The following is a 27,900-nucleotide window of genomic DNA, read 5'->3' as shown; positions in this document are numbered from 1 at the left end:
GTAAATCAGCATGTTTCAAATATGTCCAGTACTAGACTGGTATTAGGGGGAGGGGCAGGTAGTGCCGATACCCGAGGCCTAACAACACTTTAATAAATATGGATTATTTTTTTTTTAACCACCCCCCCCCCTTTCATTTATCAAGCCCTAAACCTTGTACTGAGCCACTACAAATTTTACGCTGGTCCTGTGCAGTCATAATATGTTTCATTTAAACAAAAAAGATAACAAAATAATTACGTTATAGTATAAAAAAGGAATGTATTTACAATATTTTGTATAAACACTTAAAGTTAATTACAAATAATATGTATTGACATTGATGGCGATAAAACAATAGGTATTTAGTGCTAGTAGAGCATGATCGCTCCGTTTGTTTTTTCTTCAATAATCGGCGACGGTGACTTCCTAGTGCGACTGTTGGTTGCCCAAAAGACTGTGAAAACGTTTATCATATGTAAAAGCGAAGCGAAGATAACAAACCTGAAAATACAAAAACATAAAATTAAATAACTAAAAGTTTTAAAGTTATGTGTTTAGTACAGCATAATGTAAATAATATAATATACTGTATAGACTAGTATTAAATAGTATAAAGGCTATACTATGTATCATATTATACGTCATAATAAAGAATAGAGTGAAGAGTTCAAATTTCGTTTTCTTTTTTTAAGGTTTTTAAGGTAAATACTATTTGTATGGGCGGACCAAGTTAACAGGGTAGCCTCCTAAAGCAACAATATTTAAAAAAGCCAAAATTAAGTCAAATAATCTGTGAAATTTGAAAAAAAAAATGTTTTTTTCATGTTGACATTTTTATAAAAACTTGGCTACTACTCACTAACCAATTGTTTACGTTAAGTTATTCCTAAACCTAATACAAATTAACGCTGTTATAATGGAAATTTATTAAAATCATTTTTTTATCAAATATTGCATATATTTTGCTTTTTTAGAGTAGTCACGTACAAAAAACTTTATAAAGTAGAATTTTCCTAGTGTAGGATCTCAAGGACTTAGGACTACAAAGAATAAGGACAAAGAAGATTGTCAATCCTGAAAAAAGACAGCTCGAGAAATTGACTAGTATCTATTTGGCGTTACGTACCTATTCGAGCTGAGACCTCGAATAGTCGAATAATACTATTCGTATGAAAATAATTCGGATATTCGAATAGTAATCGAATAATTTGAATAGTAATCAAATAATTCGAATATTTTGTCAAATTTATATTTTTTTGTAATTTATTATATGTCTATATAAATTGTTAAAATCTTATTTTTTGTAATAAGTAATAATATTTATTTTGTCAAAAGAATAATAGGTTATAATTATATTTATTTTGTTAAAAAATTATTAAAAATAGATCAAGGACCCCTTAGTTGTCTCTTAATTATTATTTTTTTTTAATCTAATTAATCCTGCAAAAAAAATGATAAAATATTCGAATATTCGAAAAATCAGATCGAATATTCGAATAATCCAGCGAATATTCGAATAAAAAATTCTAATATTCGTTATTCGAATAACGAATACTCGAATAGTCCCACCACTAGTACCTATACAACAAAAATGTAAGCCTCCAGAAAAAAATGATGATTAGAATACAATAAAGAGAAACCGTTCTTATATTCTAAGTTCTTGTCATTTAAGAAAAGTTTACCCTTAGACATAAACCGACTAAAAACGTCACTGTTTGATTTATATCAAGATAACTTAGTACACAAACCAAAATGAGAATCCCAAAGAAGCATTTCCGTCGGACGTCCATTTGTTTCGCCGGTCGTCTTTGCTCATCACGTTGAATTGCAGTCTCTGGTAATACTGAGCCACCCAGAGGCCACCGGCAAACAGTTCGAAAAATACTATTAACAAACACATATATAAATAAGATGTAAAGTATTCGTTTGAAATTCATCAGTTTTTATTATAACACAATACTTACTTGCACTGATGTTCCAGAAGTATAAGCCTGGCACACCGGCCAGAGCAGATATAGGCGTGATGGCAGAATTGATCACTGCAAAAACCGCTGCCGCCACAGCCATCGTTAGACCAGCCATCATGCCAATGACAGTCAATACCCACAAACTGTACACCATCATGTCTGGGTCAGTTTTCATCATTTCGATCACTGATAATAATAAAACAAGTATAATTACAAAATAATAAAATAAACAATTATTTATTTTAAAAAAACGTCATTGAATTCATCTGATATAAGGAAGCGCCTCGATAACCATAATAAGTATCCAAAATCAACCGTTCTTGGTCGTCTCTATGCAATTACATTTCCCCATTTCACGTATTAAAAATCAATTGGTGCTTACTTTATCCTATCTTTGTCTCATTCATAAATCGATGGTATCTATCAACAAGTATTTAGCACACTACAGACGCTGTTTTAATTATGTAAAACAACAGTTTATTTCTCATCAAACTTTAATTTAAAATCAAATAATTTTGTTAAAAAATAAAAAAATCAGTTTAAATTTATCGCGTGAATACCCAACAAGGTTATAAATTAAATATTAAAATTAAAAGAAAAATCAGTTCTACAATTTCACTTTCTTAAGTTCTTAAATGAATAGGTAAATACTAATTTTTAATGTAAATATAACTATAAAAGTATAAAGTATAAAAAAAAACGAATAAAATCGAAGAAAACAGTTTCGCTTAAAAACTAACTGCAAATTAAACGCTCTACATAATTAATTTTGTTGGCATGCCCTGTATATTATAATTTACATTTTCATCATTAACAATTATATTATCAACAAAATACCCATATTTTATAGTATAATATATACATATTATTTTAAGGAGGGTGAACCCATAAACTTCCTTCCAAATACGGCTTCGATCATAACGATGTTTGTTGTACATAAGATATACTTTACAGATTATTGCAATATTAAATTTAACAGTATACTCTATAAATTATAGAAACTGTACTGGATTTAGTGCAGTACCTTGTCCTAATATTCTAATTTGTTGTCTTAGGTGTCATGTGTATGTGTTGAAACTTAACAGCTAATAGAAAATATTGTAGAAATGACAAAGAAATAAGATATTTCCCAATGTAGGGGAATCAAAACACCTCCATTGTTTGTACCTCATATCAGTCGTAAAAAGTGAATAAAATTAGGTTGCAACAGAATTAAAATTTATATCGATTATTATTTCAGACTCAAAGAAATTCTATGTAAAATGAAATATATTGATGAAATCTGATTGTATTTCAACAAAACTTTGTATTGATTTTGAATTATTTTGTTTCGCTATTCACATTTTACTATTAGGTAGTGTATCTATATAATTATTTATAATGTTTATTATTTCCTTTTTATCGTGACAAATATAATAAGGACCATGAGACATTGACCAACAATCAATAGAGACTTATTACCCGCTATTTTAGTAGGTAATAAAAAAAATGTCATTGTTAAGTATAGAAAAAACAAATAGATAAAAAGGAAAAAGAAAAAAAAACTATAAAGTGTAACCAGAGATCAAGATGAAAGATATTGTGGCATTAGTTACTGGAAAAACGTGGGAATTAAAGATGGGAGCAATGCTAGGGTTAGATATGACATGCAAGCCTAGGAAATCAAAAAGAAAACCACCCTAATTTTAGTATTTATATAAAAAAAAAATTCAGGTGGGCCACGAAATTCGAAATACCTTGAATATATGTACACAATCCTATGAATAATAGAAATAATAAAAGGTACAACATTGGAAGTTTTCATTGATAGAATTTCAATGCATTTCGAAAGTTAGGTTCTAATAGAAAGTAATTCAAAATGTGCAAATACTATTAGCTCTTAGGAAAAAACTATACTTAAATTCTTTTACTAACTATAGGTACTATCTAATTAGTATTTACAGCTACAGCTCTGGAAAACGCCGGCATGAATTCAGTATAATATTTTTTGAATTTATTTAATACTTTTAACTATTTTTAGGTCGAACGACGAGAAATTAAAAAAATTGTATGCAGGACCGTTGGCACAGAAAGTGACTAATCTGATAATCATACAGGGTTAATTCAATACGATATCCAAAACATGATTACAATAAAAAATCGATATCAACCAAGATGTACCTTGCCTGTTTCTTTACCCTGGGGATATGTAGTTTCGCAATCTTAATAATAATCACAATACCATAGTGTTCGTGTTCAGCGCCCACGCGTGTCCCGTATATATTACAAATAGAAAGAGCTACTTTCGTGCAAGACTATCCTATACTATTAAGGAGCAAAGGAGTCATAGACACTTATGGGCAGGTACATAAATAATAATAATAGATAGCAACCGTTTATACCTACATATACGAATGAATACGTTTAATGTCGTGCGTCTAACGCCCAACTGTATGTAGGGGAGACGTTTAGATGGAGAACCATTGTGCGAAGAAACGTCCGCAGTTGCTGCTTCGACTCGAGTGAAACTAACAGATTATTCGGTCCGACAAGTCGTCTGTATATTTAATAATGGAACCACCGTACACATTCGTGTATACACCGATACCGAATACGATGCACCTAGAAGCCTAATTACGGATTCAATCGTGAATATCCGTGCGCCGTCAGCCGTGTGGGTACCGTAAAGCAGTGCAGACAAATAAGTACGCAGAACTGATAAGGTCAGGTCTAAGTCGTGTCGGACGGTCTACTTTCGGTGGGAGGTCGTAATTGTTGTTAATATTTTTTTTTTTTAAGTCCGTGGGCACTTAGCAAAACTAAACGAGAACCGCGCAATAACTTTATACAAGTGATGAACCTAATATAATACAATTACGGCAATGCCCGAGTCTTAATAGACTTGCTCAGTGGCGGATTTACGGGGGGGGGGGTCCATGGGGTCTGGACCCCCCCCCCCCCCCAAACGCTGATATAATGTTTTATTTGAAATGAAGTATATATTTAATGTAATAAAATAACATGTTGAAGTATAATTTTTTGATATTTTAAAATGTTTTCAATTATCTTATCTATTCTTGTGTAGGCAAACGGAAGAGTACCTACTACCTGCCCCTATCGAAAGCTTGTATGTGTATTAGCCATTCGCATTAAATTGCTGATATTATGTTAAATTATTGACGATTATTATAGCTACAATATCTGTATTTCCAGTAATCGATTATGTTGCGATAGTGAATTTATACGTATTTTTCCTTTTAACAGTTCTTTTAGAAGGGACGATTATATTACTATTTTGTACTGAAATACTAGTATTGACATTTGACTGACGCGGACATACGGTAACGCAATACGAGTAGTCGAACTCGGGAAATTACAAATTGTCTAAGCTTAATTAGTGAAATTCGAGATTTCTTCATATTTCCCAAACGAAAAAACGTTTTATCACAGTAAATCCTAGATTCTTCTTATGACACTACAAAAAAAAACACTGAAACGTAGTTGTGAAACGAGGTGGATTGAACGATACCACGCAGTGCATGATTTTTTAGAGGTTTTCAAATTTGTTGAAGAGTCTTTCGGTGAAATATCGGAATGGAATGATAGTGATACTAGTGGAAAGGCATAACGATTGCGAAAATCCATGTTAGATGGAGAATTCATTATTGCATTATTAATTTTAAAAAAGGATTTGGATTTGGGTTACCTCTATCAAAACAATTGCAAAAAGTAAACATTGATTTGAGATTAGCAACTAAATTAGCTGCTGAAACTCTAGAAGAAATGAAGATATTTAGAAATACTGCTCAAAAAACATTTCAACAAGTATATACAGCGGCACTTGATTTAGCTGGAAAATTTCAAGTAGATATAACAATGCCTAGAAATACAGGAAGACAAGTATAGAACGAACATTCAAACAAAATCCACCGAAGAATACTACCGCATATCTATATTTATTCCATACATGTTTATTCTTACATTAATGAACTTGAACAAAGATTTGTCCATCATAAAAGTATACTTTATAATTTTCAGTCATTATTTGAATCCGAAGAAAATGAAGATAACTTCATAAAATTAGCCGATTATTACAAAGATGATTTGGAGTCCATAAACCATTCGTTATTATCAACGGAGTACAAGTTATGGCGAAGAAGATTAAAAAACATGACGGAAAAACCGGAAAACGCACTCCAAGCTATGACTGTTTGTAACAAAGAAATATACCCAAGTGTCTTGAAATTATTCCAGATCCTTGCTACTTTACCAGTCTCCACTGCATCAAATGAGCGCACCTTTTCAAATTTGAAGCGAATCAAAACATATCTAAGAAATACCATGACTGAAGTAAGGATAAATTATTATGTCAAATTTAAAAAAAAATTATTTGAAAAATTAATTAATAAAAATATTATTTTTAATTAAATTTCAGGCTCGATTGAACGGCTTGGCAATGATGTCGATTCACAGGGATGAAAGCTGTTTAACAGTTGATTCAGTATTAACCGAACTTAGTAAAAAAAAAAAAAGAAGAGTCGATTTTGTTTTGTAAAATAAATATAATATAATATTTAACATTAAACTTTATGTGTGAATGACGAATATTTTATAATATATAAATAAAAATACAGGCAACACTTTTTTAATAGAAATAATGCCTTTGAAATACATATCATTTTTCAGGACCCCCCCCCCCCCCCAAGAAAATGTTGAAAATCCGCCACTGGACTTGCTGCAAAATATGTGGTACCCCTGGGTCTTAATTTTATAAAATAAATGTTTATGCCGGTAAACTCCGAGTACACAGTGGTCCAGTCGGTCTTGCTAAAAAGTAAAAACTAACCTTTATTTTTCAAAGTTAAATGATTTTTTAGCCTATATAAAATTAAACGACTATTATACCTATGATGTTGTCTATGCCTATCAACAGTGTCACACAACTAATTGTAAATATAATCTGATAATCAGTTAGTTTGCAAGGTATTTTATCCAAAAACATTACAGCAAATAGACAAAAAACTAAGATATTACCTAATCGATATAGTTGCGTTGTGTTTTTTACACTTTTAAAACGTTTATTATATTTGATCAGTCATGAATTTAGTAATCGAAATTGATATCCAGGTTATTTAATGTATTTTTAATGATTTTTACTATTATATTATTGACGATGATTTTTTTTAAAAAGTTGTTTTGATTAATTATATAATTAAGTTCATCTTTTTCTATTCAACATATTATGTTCAAACCTAGCTTTACTTATGTTTTCTGCATACTTGTATTTACGCTGTTTAAACTTTTATGTTTGCTAATATTATTAATTTGTAAATATTGTCGATCACCTATATGTATAAAAATACAAATTTCACCTTTATAAACTATTGGACAAAAATCTCGTACACGAGTTTATTTGTTTTTTAATTCCTACATGATTCATTCAAATGCGCGATCTACTGGTATGACAACTTCTTTTTAGGCAATTCATCGATTAATTAGAATATCATTTTTTTTTTTTGGCGAATAAGGGTAAGAGGTACTGTCTGGCGTAAAAGGGAATCGGGCGTTATCCCTATTGGCAGAAAACGGTCATGCTCATTGAAAATACACAATTGTAGATTGAATGTCTATATTGATCATTTATATAATAATAGTAACTATTACCTATATATATCCGTAAATCGTAATCTATCCAGTTATAAAAAAAAATAATAATCTAAACATATAGACGCACTATAAGGTTTATTGCCTTAACTCTTATAAGTACAATAGGATTACACGACTTAATGGATTATCGTTTGATTAAATTAATATTATGATCTAGGTATACGGACTACGGTACTCCTACTCGATAGAAAACATTGCACACCAGTCACCACTATTATGTTTTGCAGAGGAGCTAGTTTTCATTTTTCGGGACGCTAATTATGTAGCTATAGAGGAATTTAGTTTTTCGCATTTCCAATCACATGTTGTCGCGGCAGCTGTGGGAATTAGATTTATATACACTAGGCAGCCCCTCTAAATTTGTACAACAATGACGGCACGTACCGTCGAATACCGAATGGTAATAGATAATTATTAGTTTGATTATACTCTCTCTCTATGCATATATAATACGGTACGAGTCTGTATATTTTTATAATAACATCATTGATTATAATAATATGGTGCAGGTCATATTCGGTGTTTGCAACTTACCGTCAACACTGTACGTGCGCAGACCGTATCCAATATTCAGGTACTTGTCGCCGTGGAACAGTCCGAGGTTGACTTGACCCACGGACTCGGTGGTGTTGGATGTGCGCCTGGCCGATGCCACCACCCACCTCTTAGTGCCCAGGGCGGCGCCGATCAGGCCGATGGCCGCGCACGAGTAGACGAACGTGCAAAATATCAACCGCCGTTTGTTCAAGTTCATTGTGTCCACAGCGTTTTACGGCAGTGCCAAACCGTTGACCTGTGAATCATTCAAAAAATGATTTTTAAGTTTATCATTTTGCCAAACGAGCTGAAGTCTGAACCTTAGGATTACATACTTCGTATAATAATTATTTTGATAATGAACTTGTTATTTAAGTAAAAAATTGTATGATATTTGTTTTGCCAGCACACAACTGGACCTTCTTTTATAAAATAAAAGAAAACACATTGGTGCCATCATATTTAATTTCAGCGTTCTTCGATCATTTGACGAATAATTATGAATAGAACGCGTATCAGTGGCGTATTTACAGGGCGTGATGAGGGTATTGAAAATGTATTTATCTTATATAATTGTAGTGGCCATAGAAATATATTTTTAACATACAAGTTTTTGACAAAAAGTTACACAAAAATTAACATGTCAATATTATATTCATTTTAATAAATAAATGTAAGACAATCTATAATTTAATAATTCCCCCCCCCCCTAACAAACATAGTCTAATAAAAAGCAAGTAGCAACATTTTTAAAAATAGACTTAAAATGTTGTCGTAAGACAAAAGAGATGATACGAGCTATTAAACATTCTCTATGGATAGTTGCCGACGGTGTTACGGCTAGCTGTTCGGGTTCTTCGCGGATGTCGAAGAGCCGTCGTCAAAATAATTTGAAGTAGAAGAGAGATAGAATAGAGATAGGTACAAGGTGCCAGTACGTGGTCATCAAAGGGATTAGTAGAATAACATCAATCTGTCCGCATATTTTCTTGTAAATTATTTCATTTATTCTAATGTTGTTCTGCATACTTTTCCATTTTACATCGCGTTTGGCAGGCAAAGGTAAAACACTTATACAAAAGGTAGATAAAAACATACATTGTTACGTGAAAAACTTTCGAATTTTTAAAAGCAATATTTATAAACAAACATATTGAGTACTTAACCTTTTACATTAAATGTTATTCATTTTAACGAAAGTAAAATTAATTTAATAAATCGTTATGGGTTTTCATAATATGGTTCTCTAAACAAATACTTATTTCACTACTAAAATAAATGAAGAGTTTTCGCTCATTTGATAAATTGAAATACATTTTTTTACAGGTGAGATAATTGGATGTAATTAACATTACATAGTTTCACTATACAAACTATGGGAATCGACAGCAAAAATGGTGGGCGGTAACCTTACGTGAAAGATACAGTTCAATGTTTTTGTGATGATCTTAAGACTAACTGATCTGAAAACACAAGTTTGTTATGTTACGCTGTTCGTCAATTTTTGTTGTATGTATAAAAAAAAAGAATGACCTGTGTATCGGCGTATCATCTAGATATGCTTCGCTTTACCGGTTTCATTTTTTCACACATAAACGACATTACTAGGTAGGTTCAAGCAGACTTTTCGTGGGACGGTTTGTCTCCACTACACTGAACACTCTAGTCGTTGATGCGTGAAGGAGACTCCGAATTACACAAAAAAAAAAAAATACCCTAATGCGCTACTGTTGAGTTTACATTGGTATAGTAGACGTAGGTACAGTCTGCGGAGATTTTAGATAAAAAATAAAAGCAAACAAGATGCCATGTTTATTTTATTATTATAATGTACTCTGTGACCTGTGTTAAGTAAAGAAATTACAGAAAGTAATTAAAACGATTTCGCTGTGACTTTCACTGTGTCATGCTGAAAAACTAGAAAAAAGGGACGGTAAAGAATTATCACGTTACAATTATTTTGGCAAATAAACGAGCATTTATATGGTATAAATATTACATGCATAACACATGTATATGTAATAGTGAAACTAATAAAACCTAAATTATGCTATTTTTTAAACATTACACAATATACATCAATCATAATATTCTATAGTTCTCAAAAAATTGTAGGTAATGTGTATATGATAATATAGAGTATTAATTTGTTTTTCGTCATAACAGTTATTTTCTTTTAATTTATTAGAAATTAGCAAAAATACAAACTACACTAAATTAAGGGTATTTACTATTTTACAATATATGAGCATTTTTGTGAGCTTAACCTCACAAGTAGGAAAATACCTCAACCAATATTAAAATTCTGTTGGATTAGATTAAATCGGTCTGCACAAAATTATTCTCGCCTCACTCCTAAGTATAAAATTGAAACAATTGCGGTACCTATTAATAGCAGTAATATACACATTTGGTTGGTTTCGCTTTCAAAAAACACTGTTCTTGTAATCAGAAACGAAATAATCAAGAAGGTGAGAGACAGTGTAACCACTTTAAATAAAGATATTTTTTACGAGTTGTTAAATACTACACAATATAATTGTATTATATTATTTATAAATTAAGGTTAAGTGGGGTTTAATATAAAAAAAAAACATAGAAAATGTTTGTATTTTATTTAATTATGTAGCATATTACCATCTTATAATTAAAAGTTTTTGAGTTAAAATTAATAACTGCCAATTATTTTATTCACAAAATATCATTTAAAATTAACCCATTCGTTTACAATAATTATCCCAGGTGACCCTATATAAGGCAATACATAAATTAAAATAATTTAATGATAATGTGGTAATATGATAACAGATAAGTGTCATATGTTGTCACATGGTTGCAGCAGTGAGACAAATTTAAAATATCTACTAGAGAAATTTAGTTTCGTAATTTTGGTTACACAGCACCACACTTTTTCGCATATTTTATAATATTTCACTCATGCGGCCTTCAACTATAATAGTCCCGTTAATGGCGTCCCGCGTCTTAGTTTAAATCCCTGATATTTAACAATACATATATGAATATATTAACACTAATGCATAAGCAACAGAGTTTTCAAGTATTACAAATAACTATTACTACTAATTGCGCTGTAAGTGTGAAATACATTAAAAAAAATTAAAGATTTAAGATGGCATTCACGCACACGCAAACTAAATGGATAAAAAAAGCGGCCCAGTTAATAAGTAGCACTTGACTAATGGACACAACCACTATATAATGTGTGTGTGTATTATGGACATTTATGGTATAGCCATTAGCCATGCTCATATCTCGTTAATAACAATATTCTTCTCGTTTCCGAACATAATACGACGAACACTTTTTAACGGTCATATTTCAACCCCTTTCCGACACGATTGTTCGTATGGCAACGACATTAAGGTCAAATGATTTATTATAATATATTTATATTGCCATTATACATAATATACAGCGTTAAATAAAATAATATTGTATATAATATACATAAACACGACTAAACCACTTATCATAATATCATGTTAATTTCTGTAGAGAGATATAAACATAGACCATAGTATGTTATTAAAAGAAATTACACTTCGCCAATGTCCACAACTAGCGCGTTTACAACAAAAACAAATCATTCCGTTCGTGCACCTGGTACAGGTACAGTCTGTATAATGTGTAGCCTACATAGGTAATGACAATATACCTTATACATGCAAAATTCGAAGAAATCATAATAGTATAGTATATAATATATATTATATAACACTATTTAAAGTTCTCCACGAGAACGACCACAAATGCACAATTCAAACCAGCTGTCAACATGGTTTTTACATTTTACTAATGCTTTATACTGAGCCAAAAAATGTTTAATTATTATTAAATTTTATTACAATAGGAAAAGTATAGATTTATATTGAAGTGATTTTTAAATAAACTAATAACTGTTGAAAAATGAATCGAATGCTTGCAGTATATACTAAGTTATAGGTATAATTAATAACTATTATAAGTATAATAATAAGTAGGCATAAAAAGAAATATTTTAAGTATTTTTATACTTTAGTATGTATTGCCTATACATATATAAATATATATATATATATATATATATATATATATAATAAATATATTCAAAACATGCATTTGATTAAATTTGCAAAAAATAGATTAAAGACATTTTTCCAATACCAATAAAAAAATATAAATGTTTTAAGGGTAAACAATTTAGGTACGCGTATTTCAGATATAATAATTATTTACTAGGAGTGCAAATTAGTAACAGCTAATAGTTCACTTTCCATAAAAATCTGTTGAGTATCATCCAAAATTACATACAAAATTAATGGAAAAATCATTCAATATAAAATTTGTAACAACTTCGAAAAATTATACTAAGAAATTAAAATGACATATAAAAAAGAAAAAAGTTAACATACAGTTTATACCTACGTACAATTTTCGTAATGTTTTAATAGACGCATCGGAACGAGAACGGTTGTTTTTACAATGATGTGCACATTTTGTTTTTCATTTGTCTACTAAGCGGTATCACGTTTTATCTTGAATGCGAAGGTATGAAGGGATTTTTTTTATTAAATTATCTATAGGTACAGCATACATTAATATGGTAAGTATAATATGTTCTACGTATTAAACGAGGGCGTTCAACAATCGTAACTCCTAAGCCATACTTTATTTTTTCAATCATGTCTTTAATCTTGGTTTGGTTTTGCACCGTTATTGTTTTTCATTGTATAGCGTGTTAATACTATTATTTTACATCACAATAAGAAAAGCTATAAAAAAACTACTGAGAACTAACGATTAATGTAATGTTTAACACAAAGTTTTGGCAAGATATTGCACATGTTTAGTGAATGGCGCATGTAAAAGATCACGTTTCTCGAATAGCGCTATTATTATCATATCATGTACTAGTCGTATTTGTAGGATTTCAAGTATATAACTTAAGTGTAACGACCAGAATGATTAAACCTATGGATTTCTATTTACTAGGAGATATTTACATAAAGCCTTTCAGCAATGTACAGTGCCTACGCTATAAGCAATTGCAGGATGTTCCTATTATCAACAAACTTGGATCGTGTCACTACGGTAATAATTACCACTTAAAAGTTATTTTTTTGTGAACCTATAGTCGAGTTGGGCTTGGAGAAGTGAAACCGTACAAACCTAGTCAATCAATTTTTGGGCTTTCTTCTTCGCCTTATCTTTCATAAGTGTGTTCAACCACCCGAATTTCTCTATCCACTTCGCATAGCATTATGTTTTTATTTAGAACGAAGGTTCTATCATTTCTTCTTTAGTTAACTTTTACTTTTAAATCCCTCCACTCTAATCTCTATTGCTTGTAGCTAATTTAACTTCTTTTAACAAGCCTAGACCATCACAATGTATTCTATTTCTCCTTTTTAGCTATTTGTCCAACTTCTAAGTTAGTTCTTCTTCTACCACAATGCTAACATTCTAACCATCTCATCGACGTTCGTGAAAAATAGTAGTATGTCTGCTTTATGAAAAATACTAGTATACAAGTATTCAAAACCACAGTTAGCTGGCACCATCTACGTATAAAATGTAATTCTGCGTTTTTTTTCAATCCAAACGTGCATTAGGTAAGTAGCGCTGACGCGCACCAGATGAATATGGGTTTTTTGTTTAACATCATGCTCGCGTAACTTTACATTGAAGAGTTTAGTATTAAATAGCATTAGCCATGGTCCGAAAAATAATTAACGCGACGACCTAACCACGGCGGAAATGCCCTTAATACATCGCAATCAGATCATACGCTCACATTTTCCGCTAAAATATATAGGCCAGGTATATAGCAGGTAATTATATGTATACATGTACATATTGAGTATTAACAAGTAGATTTTAAACAATGCATTTGTAACGATTATAAAATACGATACTCACTTCTCATATGATCATATGATATACAGTATACTAGATGAGCACTAAGTTTAAAAATCATTTGAACACACATACCGTGTTCGGTACAAGCACAATACAAATTACAATAATAATTATATTAGAAAATATTGATTTTAGAACGTTCTATTTTGCTAAAACAAAATGTATTATTTAATATTTTACTGTATACTTATTACATAAATTATTATTCTAATAATAAAATATGTTATTGAATATCGGTCAAAAGCCAATGGAAGAAGCCATGCAAAAATAAACAATGCTTACTGCTGATAGTTGGGTACAGAAACCAGATAAATGAGGAAAAATTCGGTATATTTAAAAAAAAAATTGTAATATGGTTGTTCTTGATTTTTTTATAATTAGATATCTTGTTTTCAACGTGAAACACGTTCTTAGGACTAGAGTATATACTATTTAAAAATGTTACAAAGTCGAGTTACGCATTTCCCGACAAACAGGTTAAGCAAACAGATTTAACACGAAATAAGGCGAGAGGTTTTTATATAAAATTTTGAAAAGTGCACTTCTCCGAAGTCCGAACCAAACGTTTCATAATAATTGTACTTAAAACGTCATGTCGTTCACTGTTATTCGGCACTATACATCATAAAATATGTTCTTGGTTTGAAAACGTCTCCTTATTGGACACAAAAAAAAAAAATATTTGAAAATAATGAAATGCCGTCTATGCATCTCTTTTAATACAATTATATTATTTTCGTTGCAATTTGATTCGGATGTCATGGCATATTTTTATCTTGAGGCGATGGACGCGATAGGATAGGTTGTGGTGACATGCGGCGCGGTGTAGCAAATAAAAAAAGTTTAACGACAATAATAATAATAAAATAATTCTTAGAATATTTTTAAAATACTACCGACACTAAAAAATATAATTATAACACTAAATAAAATCTCGTTTTTTACAACAATATTATGTACACACATATTAATATTAGTCGTGAGATCATTGTGCCAAATCGAGCTTGTACCTACCCATCATCAATTTCTATACGATTAAAATAATAATGATTTGCATAACGGCTAGAACGGAATTTATATTTTTTTTTGTCACGCATTAACGGTCACACGAAAGTAGGTAGTGTGTTGGTGGTACAAATTATCATTGGCGGCTTTCACGTGCGCGCCCACATACCTTACACATCATAGTGGCAAGTGCAATATGCGTAAGACAGCTATAGTTACCACGATATCGCATGCAATGATCGTCATCCACTTAAGTATTATTATTTGTATCGAAAAAATTTCACTTTTCGCCATGTATATCACAATTAAAGTAGCATCATTTATATTTGGTAGTTAGACCAATCGGTACCATGGACGAGGGGAAGGGGGGTCCACTGTAATTAGAGACAACTAACAAGTATCTGTAAATTTACATTATATATTTACTAACTTATTTGTTATTTTATTTATAATTATCTGTACTGTTTGCCCTATGGGCGTTATCATCCTTATGATGAATAAATAAATAAACCATAATATAGACAAGTATGATTCCGGATTCGACAACTACATTTAGGAAAAATTAATAATATATAATAATAATAATAATAATAATAATAATAATAATAATAATAATAATAATAATGAGAATACCACTAAGATAAATAATTTCCACCATAACGACTTAAACTATCATTATTCATTACGTTAGAACTAAAAGATTCAAGCGCAGTCATCATTATTATAAATTAAAACATAATATGTGGATTTTTAATTTTTCAATAATATATACACATCTACCTACTATTAATACATTGTATAGTTGTTTTATTTAGAGAAATAAAATCACGCTCTTTATGGCACAATAGAAATGAACCTTTGTGGTAGAAATAATAATTTTGTTAAATTTAACCCGACCTATCTTTTCTACGTATCAAAAAGATCCTATAGCCTGTCTCTGATTTCCAGGAAAAATATGCGCCGTCGCAGTTACTCAAATGAAGGTTAGTTTCTGTGCCATAATTACATTACACCGTGCACTGCTGAAAACTATAATTTCAATTTTACACGTAACCTGGTTACAACTTAATTTCAAGCGACCTTATGGATTAAAAATATCAAGGATTAGAAATACTTAAAATAGTCGTCTAATCGTGTAAAATTGTAAATTGGTATAACCCTATTTTTTAATTAGGCAGACGTTAAAATTTTTTTTAAATTGATGGAAAAATTGTAAGGTTTGTCGAGTCGATTCACAGTCAGTTCGCCTTCGGAGCCAATGCATAATATAAAATGTATTCGATAAGCGGAAAATAAAAATAAAACCATTTTAAACCCAGACGGTACCAACAGGCATTAAGTCAGCTGTGCGTAGCCGTATGTGTATAAGTAGGTCGGTGAATTCGAACGGGTCAGTATCAAATGCGACCGGGTTTACTGCTGCAATGGTGTTTCCGTCTCCAGATGCAACAGCGCCAAGAACGTATATATTATACTGGAAGAAGTGCCCAAGAAGAAAATATCGCGGGCGTTTAAATCTCCTCGACTGTGTCGTTGACTCGTAGCATGTATATACCGATATATACATATATAATATCATTGCATATAGATAGAAAATCGCAGATCGCGGAAACCGGTTGAGGATAATCGTATATAAATATATACATTACATTCCGTGTAGACTCTTGTCCCACTCACCGAGTTCCATCTGTGCGCGGTACATGCAGTATTTGATTTATCCATAAAAAACTGTTCAACCATGATGGCAAAAAAAAATTAAAAATGTACAAAATAAATTGTTTTGAAGACGGCCCACTTGTATAATAAATGTAGTTTTTATTATGTATTGTGTTATCGGAATAATCGTGAATACACTTTTCATGATTAATGTTATTGCCTTGTCACAGGAGCACAATGCCAATGTCGGTTAGTGCGGTACGATTAGCCCATGAGGTTGTAAAATATCTATTATAATAATAATTATGATAATAATCTTTTTACATAAATATTATAGGTAATACTATAGGTATATTACAACAACAAACACGCGTATACGAGCATACTGCATTTGCACAATATAGTAATTATTATTGTTACAAAGGAAATTTAACCAATTTCGCATTCGAGTTTAATGGAAATGAAAAGAAATAAACAAGTGTGTTACATAATAAATGATAGTTACGTAAAGCCTACAGAGGTTAGATATAAATTATAATGTTATTTATTATATTATTATTATTATAACCGCAATAGTCTGTGGAATATTATTTTTACTAATTTCGATAAAACAAAGTAATGAACAATTTATATTATTATAAAATTACTAAATATTTTCCTATTTTTACATGCTTTTCTTTAGCTCGCTAACACGTACGTTTGTACGGGTATTTTTCAAATCTTCCAAAATTAAGTTACTAAAGTAACTTAACTAATTGTTGTCAACCACCCTTATCCTAAACCTCCACTTGACACGATCTCCAACATCATCTTGGGATGTACCAGTAATCATTGAATTATACAACATAGTCAGTCTCTCGGCACTCTTATAGAACTTACCTTAAGATCTCATTAGAATTCTCTTGTCGAATAAAATACCTAACACTTCTCTCCACTTGATCGAACCGCACTTAACGCTATGTTTCACATTCCTATCAGTCATCGTTCTTTTGTAAAAGGATCCTAAAATTTTACAATTACTAAATTTAATAATAAAAATTATATTAATTATACGATGGAATACAATGTATCGAGGTAGTAGATACGTATCTTATTCCTTAAAATAAATCCAAATAAAATCCTAGATAAAACCTTTAGATTTTAATTGAGAGTGGATATTTTGTTTTTATTCTACAGTCAAATTGCTGTTTTAATCTAAAAAATCCTTAATCCACTTACAATTTTTAAATCTTTCATATTAATAAAAAAAATCTGGTTTTCCAACTGAATTGGACCTTTTTAATTCATTTTTATCTAACTTTAATAATTTTAATATTAAGCATAATACTAACATAATAATTCTATCATTTTTAAACCAGTTGTTAACATATTAATATTTAATAATTTATAGACATAATCTTTTACGTTTGTCTAATTATTTACAAATATTTTTCATTGTTGAGTCGTTATAGTTATAACCCTATAAATAAAAAGGTTTTTTATAAATTATAAGGTCTATGGTTATTGGTTATAGTGGTTTAAACTGAACGTTCGATAAAACCAAAAGAGGTAATGGCTATGGGTTATGTTATAAGTACTATGTTTTTTTAGTATGTAATGAAATAATAGGCTTATAGCTGGTATCGGTTTTTTTTATAACTTAACTGCATTTTAAATACCACATAGCATAAAGGTAATTGTTTAAATTGAATTAGTGACCGAACATAAATATAGACAGTACGCATATGCGAAGGAAGTGTGTATTTTTATTATAGACATTACGTGAATAGGCAGAACATAAATACTAAATAGATACTCATTACTTTTAAACTTCACCTACACTTAAGCACCGTCATATTTATAACCAACCGAGTATCCTAATAAATAATAATTCAAAATGTTATCTTGTTTTCAAACATTTTAATCTTTTGTATAAGTTGCAGTAAATTTTAACTTTTAAGGGTTGCAATTATCACAGTTCATGGTAGTCGGACAAAATGTTTACATGCAGACTGTAGTATTATAACATGAATCCAATATTATTAAGGCATTAATATTGTCTGCTAACATATACCTACATACATAGTATACTGTATATATACATTATATATTAATTATCTACACCAAACGATTATACTGGATTTTTCCGGAGGGCGCTGTAAAATAATGTTATGTTTTATCCTCCATACATACATCAGGTAAATATATTATACTATACATGTGAAAACGCCAGGTGCATCTGAACGAACCGAGCTGCACGCAATATGTTGTTCCACCCCGTGCTCTCGTCAGACATCAATCGTTAGTTAGCTGTTAACGTATAACGTAAACGATAATATAAAACACACATGCATATAATGTTTAAACTCAGTCGAAATTGGTGAACAGAAATTCATGTAAACCTGTTTCACAAGTAGCTATCGAACGAGGATTTAGCAAATTTCCAAAAATAATATGCTCTATAAATAAAAGGAAAATACTAATTAAAGAAGTAGACGGATGGCATCGCCCCGTACCCCCATCCTTCAACCACGGTCCTTATGTCCAATATAGAAACAATGCTTATAGACTTAGAGACATTGCGTCTCCTTGCTATAACCTATAACAACATCTTATATTAACTACGCCTTGCAGCTGTTTGCTGTAATTTTAATTTTAATACACATTTTATGGTTTGTTCACTAATATCAGTTCACCAAGATCAGCTGTTATTCCGTGGCTATAACATTATAGTGTACATAGTATTACTTTTGTTTTTATAGTTATTGGTGTTCTTTGTGTTAAAAGACCGAAGCCTACGACTACAAACTGACCATGTGCGTATAGCTATGCAGCTGGGACGTGCGTACGGTCAAGGTTGATGTACCCATAGTGATGGGCCGAGTGAATTTCGTATACAACTGTCGTCTCCAGCCAGGCTTGAAGAAGGGAATTATTCACCGGAGTCAGTACCCATAGCCATAGGCGCTTTGTTTAAATGCCAAGGTAAGTGTCAACGCGTTTTACCGTAAAAGTAGAGACGTTCAAACCGATACTGACGCCGTCGACAACAAAAATTCACTTAGAGATTGATAAACAATGCTCGTTTTTCCAACGGCCAAATAAATGATATATAATAATAATCAATCAAGACGGTTCTCGGTCATCGGAATTACACACCGGAATTGGCTGCAGTCCGTTAACCTCGAATAACAGATCTATTAGATCGCCTCCGTTCTCCTTGTCGCGTAATTCCTTCATCCGAGATATAAATACCAATACCTGTACATATATTTCTAATATACATATTACACTATTAGTCATCAAATAGGTGGGTTTCGTATAAATGAGTCATTCTAAGAGACTGTTCAAAACAGTGCACTGTGCAGTGTGCATTCGTAGTAGTGCTACGAAATCGATACACAAGAAACCCGTTACACCGATAATAATAATACATAATATAAATATTATAATTCATAACCATAGGCGTGTGCACGTATGGCTTATTATAGGCTAGAGATACACTTGAACCGTTGTTTTAAATGTATACGTATAAAACAAAATATGTAAAGTAAAATATTATAAAACAGAGAATATAATTCAAAATATAGGAATTAAAAAATACTGTATCTTCTACGTATGCATCAATACATTTCTTTTAAATTAAGATGGATAAGTTAAATTTCACATGATTTCTTTCGTCAATAAACATTAGTTTTATCGATAAAAAAGCGTATTGAGTTGATGCACAAAAAAAAACCTTCTCAGCTAAAATATTAATCATAACTATAATAAAAAGTATATAAATATTATATATAATTTTTTTTTTTGTTTTCATTGAAGTACATTTATTTATAATGAATACTCGAACTAACTCACGACTAGTACACACTGAACCTTTAAACGTGAAGAATTGTTCATTGTTTGTATTCTTTGTACTTTAATAAAAAACAATATGTTATACCAAATAGAAAATTGTGTTTTCATGTACCTACCCAATATTTATCATGAAATGACAAAGTTATCACCTCATAATTCATCGGTGTTTAGTCAAAAACATAAACTTTTTAGGAAGAATACTCAAATTATTATAAGTTCAATTTTTTAAAAAAAAAAATTTTCGAGTATGTTTTTATTGTTTTAATAATTGGAATTTTTGTAAAAAAAAAATGTTAAAAATTCAATATTATAAGTGATTTTATGATTTTTGTAAACTCGACTCATTTTGATTAGCTAAAAAACAAATTTACTTTACTCTTTATGATTTTGACTTAAATTATTTTTATTATACAATTAATTCGTCCAGATCAAAATGGGCAGGGTAAGAAATATAGACCAAAATGAGTTAAAACCGTAATTTTTGTAAAAATCCAAATTAACTCGTTTTAACCAAGCGTCGAAGAATTATTATGAAAACGCGAAGGCCAATTTGTAATTCCATTACCGGTATTAATTTAAATATTTTAGACTATATCATTGTCCGTTCAATAATTTTCCACGTCCTCCTAGTAATAATCGGTCGGTCACAACAATGTGAAACTTTATTGAACCGAGGTCGTTCTCGTGACGTTAATTCGTTCCAAAACCAGGTAATATTAGGTCTAACCGCCTCCGTGGTGATTTCGCCATATTATTTTTCTACTTGTCCCACGGCGTCTTGATCATTGCACAACGAGTGTGCAGCTTTTCTATTAACTCTGCGGCAAGTGCGGGCAAAGTACAGAAGAATACTGAAACTAATCGTGAGAAACGACGTCTACCTCTATGTATAATAATATTCGACCCGTTCGTGATCTCAAATGTATCATCGCACGAACCCATGATCTTCGCCGGTAAGGCAATATACCGTCGTTATACATTTTCCGTTTAGATCATAACGCACCTAATATTAAGTCCATCGCGATCACGGACCATTAGACGTAAGTGCGCAGATCGTGAATATCATCCCTAACAGCATAGTTCCTACAAGGTAATCGGTAGTACCCGCTGACTTTATATAAGACTTTTCATCTATTGACTTCCCGATGTCCGAGTTCAGACCAATATTGATTAATGGACGGAACTCGGAAGATGATGGTTTGTTAACAAGGCTTAAATTGTATGAAAAAATTAAATTTTTAATATCTTAAGTTGTTAATATTTCATTTACATTATACCTCTAACATAGTATGTATTACAGTATACATTTTTAGTATGGAATAAAACTCTTGTTTCCATAACAAGCTTAACTTACGGAGATTATCATTATAAATATATAATTTATGTTGTGTTTTGTATTGTTAATAATATAATATTGTAATATTATCATATTTAGGTTTCTAAAATTAAAATAAATAAATCTATATATTTATCTAGCTAAGTTCATCAACTGCATTAAGATCGTTCAGTTAAGTCGGTGGGTAAGTACTTCTTTATTCTTGTGCTATTAGAGATAGTAAAATATTATTTATATTAGCCATTTAGCTGTAGATGGAAAACGGCGATTTTAATTTATAATATTATAATATAAATTAAACATGGGTTCGTACCGTGTTAAATAAAATAAATAAAAATAATACTTCGGTATAATCTTAAAACGTTGAAAAATCGCATAGGCGTTAACTGGGTTTGTGGTACACATGCTGTGATGTACATAGGCTACCTATAGCTAAAGCAGATTGTGCGCCGACAAGGTGGATTACAACGAGTTTGGCATAAATAAAGTGAATAAACAATAACTATACTATATTATAACATATAAGCGTGTGACCTATAGATATATAAAATGGTTGTGTTTCGATGGACACGATTTTTCCGGGATAGATTGCCCATTGATAATCAATTATAAAGTATTTATACGTAAATTTTAATATATCGTGTTGATCAAGAATAACGCGTTAACTATTTTATCGAAATAAAAACCTGTCCTTATATGAAACCGTGTGTGAACAGCGAAAATATACAATAGGTAACGGCTATACACAAACAGGAAAGTCGCGTTTTATTTAATTAAATCATAATTTATTATGCTATACATTTTAAAACCTAAATAATTAAAAATATTGAGATATTAGAATAGCCTATTTACAGAATGTATCACGATGATTTGACAAACTAACATGCATTTTATTGTAGGTAACTATGTATAAGATCATTGTGATACCTGTATACGCTGTTCGCTGATTACTCAGGAAAATCTAATATTTACTTTACATACAAAAAAGGGTGGCCAAACCCATTTGTTTGGGACGAGGTTACGAACAATCATGCCTAAAAAAAAAGAGTTAGTACGGCAAGCGCAACTAGGGTGACTTCTGGTTTAGCAATAATAATAGTTTAATAAAAAGTGATAGTTCGTTAAAAAATGTATTAGATATAAAAAAAATTATAACCAAGCTAAAATAAGTAATAAAATTAAATGCGATTTCAAAATCTCGTTTTAATAGTGGTTTATAATGTTTTTTATATCCCCACTATAATAATAGAACAATAAAATCGTGACTATAACTTTTTAATTTTTTCCAAACGTTCTATAATATGTAAATATATTTAATAACATATTATAGTTAAATGTTAGACTTTTAAGTCCCCTAAAAAATTATACTAAAAACCACCTAGGAAAAATCCGTATCCCGTTTTAAGAAAGTTAACTTGAATAACTTTTTGTTTTTACAAGAAGTTCGAAATATTTTTGCTAATTACATTTATAGTGAGTTAAAGGTAAACTTATACAATTCGTTAACTTGTACTGAATGTTTCTTAGATTGTCAATAATTAACATAATTGGTATTGACGTATTTATGATGTATACACATAGATACCACTTTAATAGTGATAACCACCCGTATCATGTACTAAAATCTGAACAATTCTGACTTCTTTTATTACCTAAGTTAATTTTGTTTAAACCAATTTTAAAATTGTACACTTCAACTTTATACTTAACGCATCGTTACGTTAAGCACTTTTTGTACCTTAGATTTCTACTCGGATATCGTTGTAGTGCATAAATAACAATAATTCACTTTTTTTATTTACCCATATAGCCAATAATATTATAACAATTAATTGATTAGTAGAAATGTTGTATATTTATACATTTTTTTCTTATATTAATATTTTACCATATTTTTAAATTATTAGTATTAATTGGGCTACAATCGGATGGCGGTCGGATTATGGGCCGGTAAGAAAGGCAGCAAAATATAAGGCCTCTGGGATAGTAAATAAAAAATAATCAAATCAGCCCATCAAACGAATAAAATGTTATTATTAATACAATAGTTATTATTGATGATTTTTTTTTAATTTAACGTTAATATTTATTTGTTTATTATTAATTTTGCATAAGTAATATTATCAAGTACTTACATTATTTTTAATTTTACACAGAAACTCGGACGACGATATTCTTTTATCGGAGTCCAAGACTTTCCTCGTGATCAAACATATTTTTTGAAAATCAATTTGACTTTTTGAATTTATCGGCATACACTGCAGTTGTCTGTAATGTTTCCCACTCGAAAAACTACCGGCACAGTGTTTACGGATAAACGCCGACCTCGACGAGTTCAACATACGCAGCGACTGGTGTGGGTCCTCTCTGGAGTTTTGTCCGGTCCGCCACTCGCCAGCCGTCGGCCGTCACTGTGACCGACCTCCCCACCGTCGACAATTTGTATATATAGTATATAATAATATTACACTATGTATTTTGTATTTACCTGCAGTTAGACCACCAAAAATACTGCGTGTATCGCGTTTTGTGTTCAGTTGGAACACGAAGGATTTGTTTGTCATCAGTCTGCACTCTGCAGTCATCACGATATCGAAAATATATAGATATATTATTTTGGTTAACGGCGAGACAAATGACGGTTTAGCTATATCCATGTAATCTGGGTTTATCGTTTCGCCAAACGTTACATTTAGTTATATAAAATGGTCATACTAATTATGATTGGAGATCAAATAATTTGTGCACAGCATGTACAAAGTAGGTATACTGCGTATAATAGTGGGATGAAATTGAAAAATATATTTTACTTGTTGCTCAATCCCTGCTACCTTAGCAGAAATAGGTGTTGATGTACGACTCATATAATTAAATAATTATTTTATTAATTTATTTAATAATATTAACTTGGCAGTTAATATCATATTTTACAATAAGAGAAGTCCCGAAAAAATAGTGTATTTGGGTGATGGGTTGATAACCCCACTTGTATAGGGCTAAAGGAGACAGAGACCCTAATTGCCAAAGCATATCGAGAAGCGCAGTGTTGCATCTAAGTGGAACTCGCCTGTAAGCTATACATTACCTGAAGGATTGTTTGTCATACAAACTTCAACCAATTTATAACTTGGTTTTTAGTTAGAATGAGAAACATAATTGATTTAGTTAAAATTTGGTTATTTTAATTGAACGAAGGAAATATGTATAATGTATATCCACCTTTTTTTCAAACGTTTAGTTTGTAAACGCCAATACGCTACTTTTATGAGATATACTCAAAACGTTTTAAAAAATTGGAAAAAATAAGTATAGTATATTATTATAGCACCAGATAGTATCTACTATTGTCTAATATGTAATGGGCCTCTACACTAGCATTTATTAAGGCGTATTGTATAGGTAACCTTTCAATAAAACAACATTAAGCTATAATTTGTGAGCTCGTAAATTAATGCAGAAAAGAGGTATCTATTATGATATTAATTTTTTTCCAACTTTTATCGCGACTAAACGGCCTTATTTATATACAAAAACAAATATTTCTACTCCTAATCTAACCTACGTCCCTAAAAATACTCCGATTTAAGTTTTGAAAATAATTTGATTATTTGAATTCTTGATAACATATTTACAAGCTATCTATGGTGACACAATTTTTTAATTAATTAATAATTTCTATGTGAAAAAATTCAATTTTTAAAGCTTTTTAGTAATTTTTTAGAATAATATTAAAAAAGTACTTTTTTTTAATTTTTGAGCAACATAAAATTACGGTTTATTAGGATTGAAGCGGTCAGGTTTTAAGGAGTTTTATATAGGCAATAACAAACTAATTTGTAAAATCTTCTTTCTAAAAAGCTTTTTTGGCCTCATAGGTTAACAAAACAGACCGCAAAAGGGATTGCACCTTCAACGTTAGTATTTTCCGCTAGTCGATATCTTATACGTAATTTTACTTAATGGTTAGTGCAAAAACTCCCTAATGTTTCCTCTTTAAATGACTCAATGATGATACAATGAAAGGAAAATCGTTTTTAAAAATAAATAGGTACTTCCACTATGCCGGGGTCAATGTCATGTTCCAGTATACCGCACCGAATACTAACCGACTATAATAATTAATTAAGAAGATTATTTAGTGCACACAGACATAACGTGTTATTATTTTACATTACCTAGGATGTAATTATATTTATGGATTAATGAAAAATAAATTAAGTACAAAATCAAAATACTTGTTAAAAAAAAATAAGTAGTAATAAAAAACTTTCATTTAAACGTTTTGATGCGAATCTGCAGATTATAGAAAAACTAAAATCGAAATAAGTATTTAAGCATTTGTAAAAGCTATAACACGTTTACAATAATATTTCTAGTATTATGGAGAATACGTTTTAGAATTTAGGTTGATCGTCTGTCAATAATAATTTGTTGGCTGTTGCCGTTGTTACCCATGAATTAACAATATAAGTATAGCATCAGTCTATCCTACCTTTTATCTAATTTTCAGACCATAAGTTCTAAACCTTCGTTTAAAAAATTTAAATAGAGCATAGGTTTGGTTTCCACCCCTTCTGGAGAAAAGTGTTATTTTTTTAAAATATTTATTTTGTTTGTCAACGTACATTGGTAACAGTATGCTATAATATATATATATATTCTATATACATTTAGAACCAATTCAACATTTAAAAAAAAAGTTATAGCACGCCGTAATTTTAAGTTATAAAATATGTACATTTTCGGGTGTTTCTCGATTTTAAATGAGAAGGGGTGAACTTATACAACTTTTGGTTTAAAATGTATCGTGGGTACAGACACAAAAAAACAACTTTCTCTGGAGAATTTTTTTAGTTTTTGAATTAAATATTAAATCAGGATAGAATATTTCTACTGCATAAGTTATGCTTTATATATAAGCTGAAAGTAGAAATTGTTCAGTTTTTAAATGCAGAGCTCCGTATTATATGGAAATTGCGTTAAGTAAATTTACATGATTTTATTCTTATAACTTATAAGTTTAAGCTAATAAATAAAGTACTCATTGTGTAAAATTATATCATACAATACGAAAATACACTTAAAAATGTGGATTTTTATAGTTATTCGAGAATAGAGTACCCAATATTCGCTGGAATTCCCAAATAGCATTACTTAAACACATACCTAAGAGCCAAGAATTTTAGAAATTTTCACTTTTTACATTAGAATATACTTATGAAATATTGCAATTGTTTTTATAATAGAACCAATTTTTCAAAATTAAAACTGCATTATGTAATTACATTATTTGTGTTGTAAAAAATACCTCTTAAAATTGTAATTAAACACTAAAAGCTATGTATTTTGAGTATTTTATACTTATACTCGTATAATAAAGATTTGCTCATGTACTCTAATTTTCCTAAGGGCCTCCGTAAATATTAACTCTTTATATCTCGTTTGGGATAATATGTATTATACATTAATTAGTCAGTGCAATAAAAGCTTTTTGTAAATATTTAATCATGTGTAGGTACATGACTAAACAAAATCATCGAACCTAAACACGACAACCATTCGTTTTGTAAAGGAAAAAGTTTTGTAATTTATTTAAAAAACAAACTATTAAACTCTTTTTTGGTAAATTACCTACGTTAATGTTAACATTATAAACAAATAGGACTTAAAAAAATTCTGATCCAATTGGAAGAGAACAAATTATAAATGTCCATTCTGGCATGATTTAATGATTTTTTTAGAGTGAAATAAGAGCACATAGGTTTAAGATAATGTAAATTTAAGATAATGTGATGTATTATACTGACTATTATGGTTAAAACTAAATTACATACATACAATTATGGCTACAATCAAGAACTCATATAAGATGATTTAATATCAATAACTTTATAAAATTTAATCTTAACATATTATATATTTAACAAAAAATAAACAATTCTTATTATTATAAATGGTCTCATAAAATATGAATTCAATTAAAATAAATATAATATAATTTGCACACGTGGACTA

At 30.2% G+C, this 27,900-nt stretch overlaps 1 protein-coding gene across 1 annotated transcript; it reads right to left on the bottom strand.

Moving 5' to 3' along the window:
• Nucleotides 1-236: 236 nt before the first annotated feature.
• LOC126838986 (clarin-3) lies at nt 237-24,268 on the bottom strand. Its single transcript, XM_050573864.1, has 5 exons — nt 24,021-24,268; nt 8,130-8,388; nt 1,947-2,135; nt 1,731-1,866; nt 237-483 (listed from the first exon to the last, which is right to left on the bottom strand). The coding sequence occupies exons 2-5, from the start codon at nt 8,347-8,349 to the stop codon at nt 351-353; spliced, it is 678 nt and encodes a 225-aa protein (XP_050429821.1). The 5' UTR covers nt 8,350-8,388; nt 24,021-24,268; the 3' UTR covers nt 237-350.
• Nucleotides 24,269-27,900: the final 3,632 nt, after the last annotated feature.

The sequence above is a fragment of the Adelges cooleyi genome, unplaced genomic scaffold (genome assembly GCF_023614345.1).
Source record: "Adelges cooleyi isolate 19-005CV unplaced genomic scaffold, UGA_ACOO_1.1 ACOO_flye_CR_arks_rails_tigmint_CR_PRNA_30, whole genome shotgun sequence".
NCBI classification, from domain to species: domain Eukaryota; kingdom Metazoa; phylum Arthropoda; class Insecta; order Hemiptera; family Adelgidae; genus Adelges; species Adelges cooleyi.
Note: the sequence above shows the minus strand (reverse complement) of the source record. Positions and strands in the feature narration are given on the sequence as shown.

Bases quoted from the DNA above. Each gene is read 5' to 3' on its own strand.
- LOC126838986 (XM_050573864.1), bottom strand. From the start codon at position 8,349: ATGAACTTGAACAAACGGCGGTTGATATTTTGCACGTTCGTCTACTCG. The intron at 2,136-8,129 runs GTAAGTTGCAAA...TATTATTATCAG, and splicing joins GCGCACGTACAGTGTTGACG to TGATCGAAATGATGAAAACT. The intron at 1,867-1,946 runs GTAAGTATTGTG...GTTTGTTAATAG, and splicing joins CTTCTGGAACATCAGTGCAA to TATTTTTCGAACTGTTTGCC.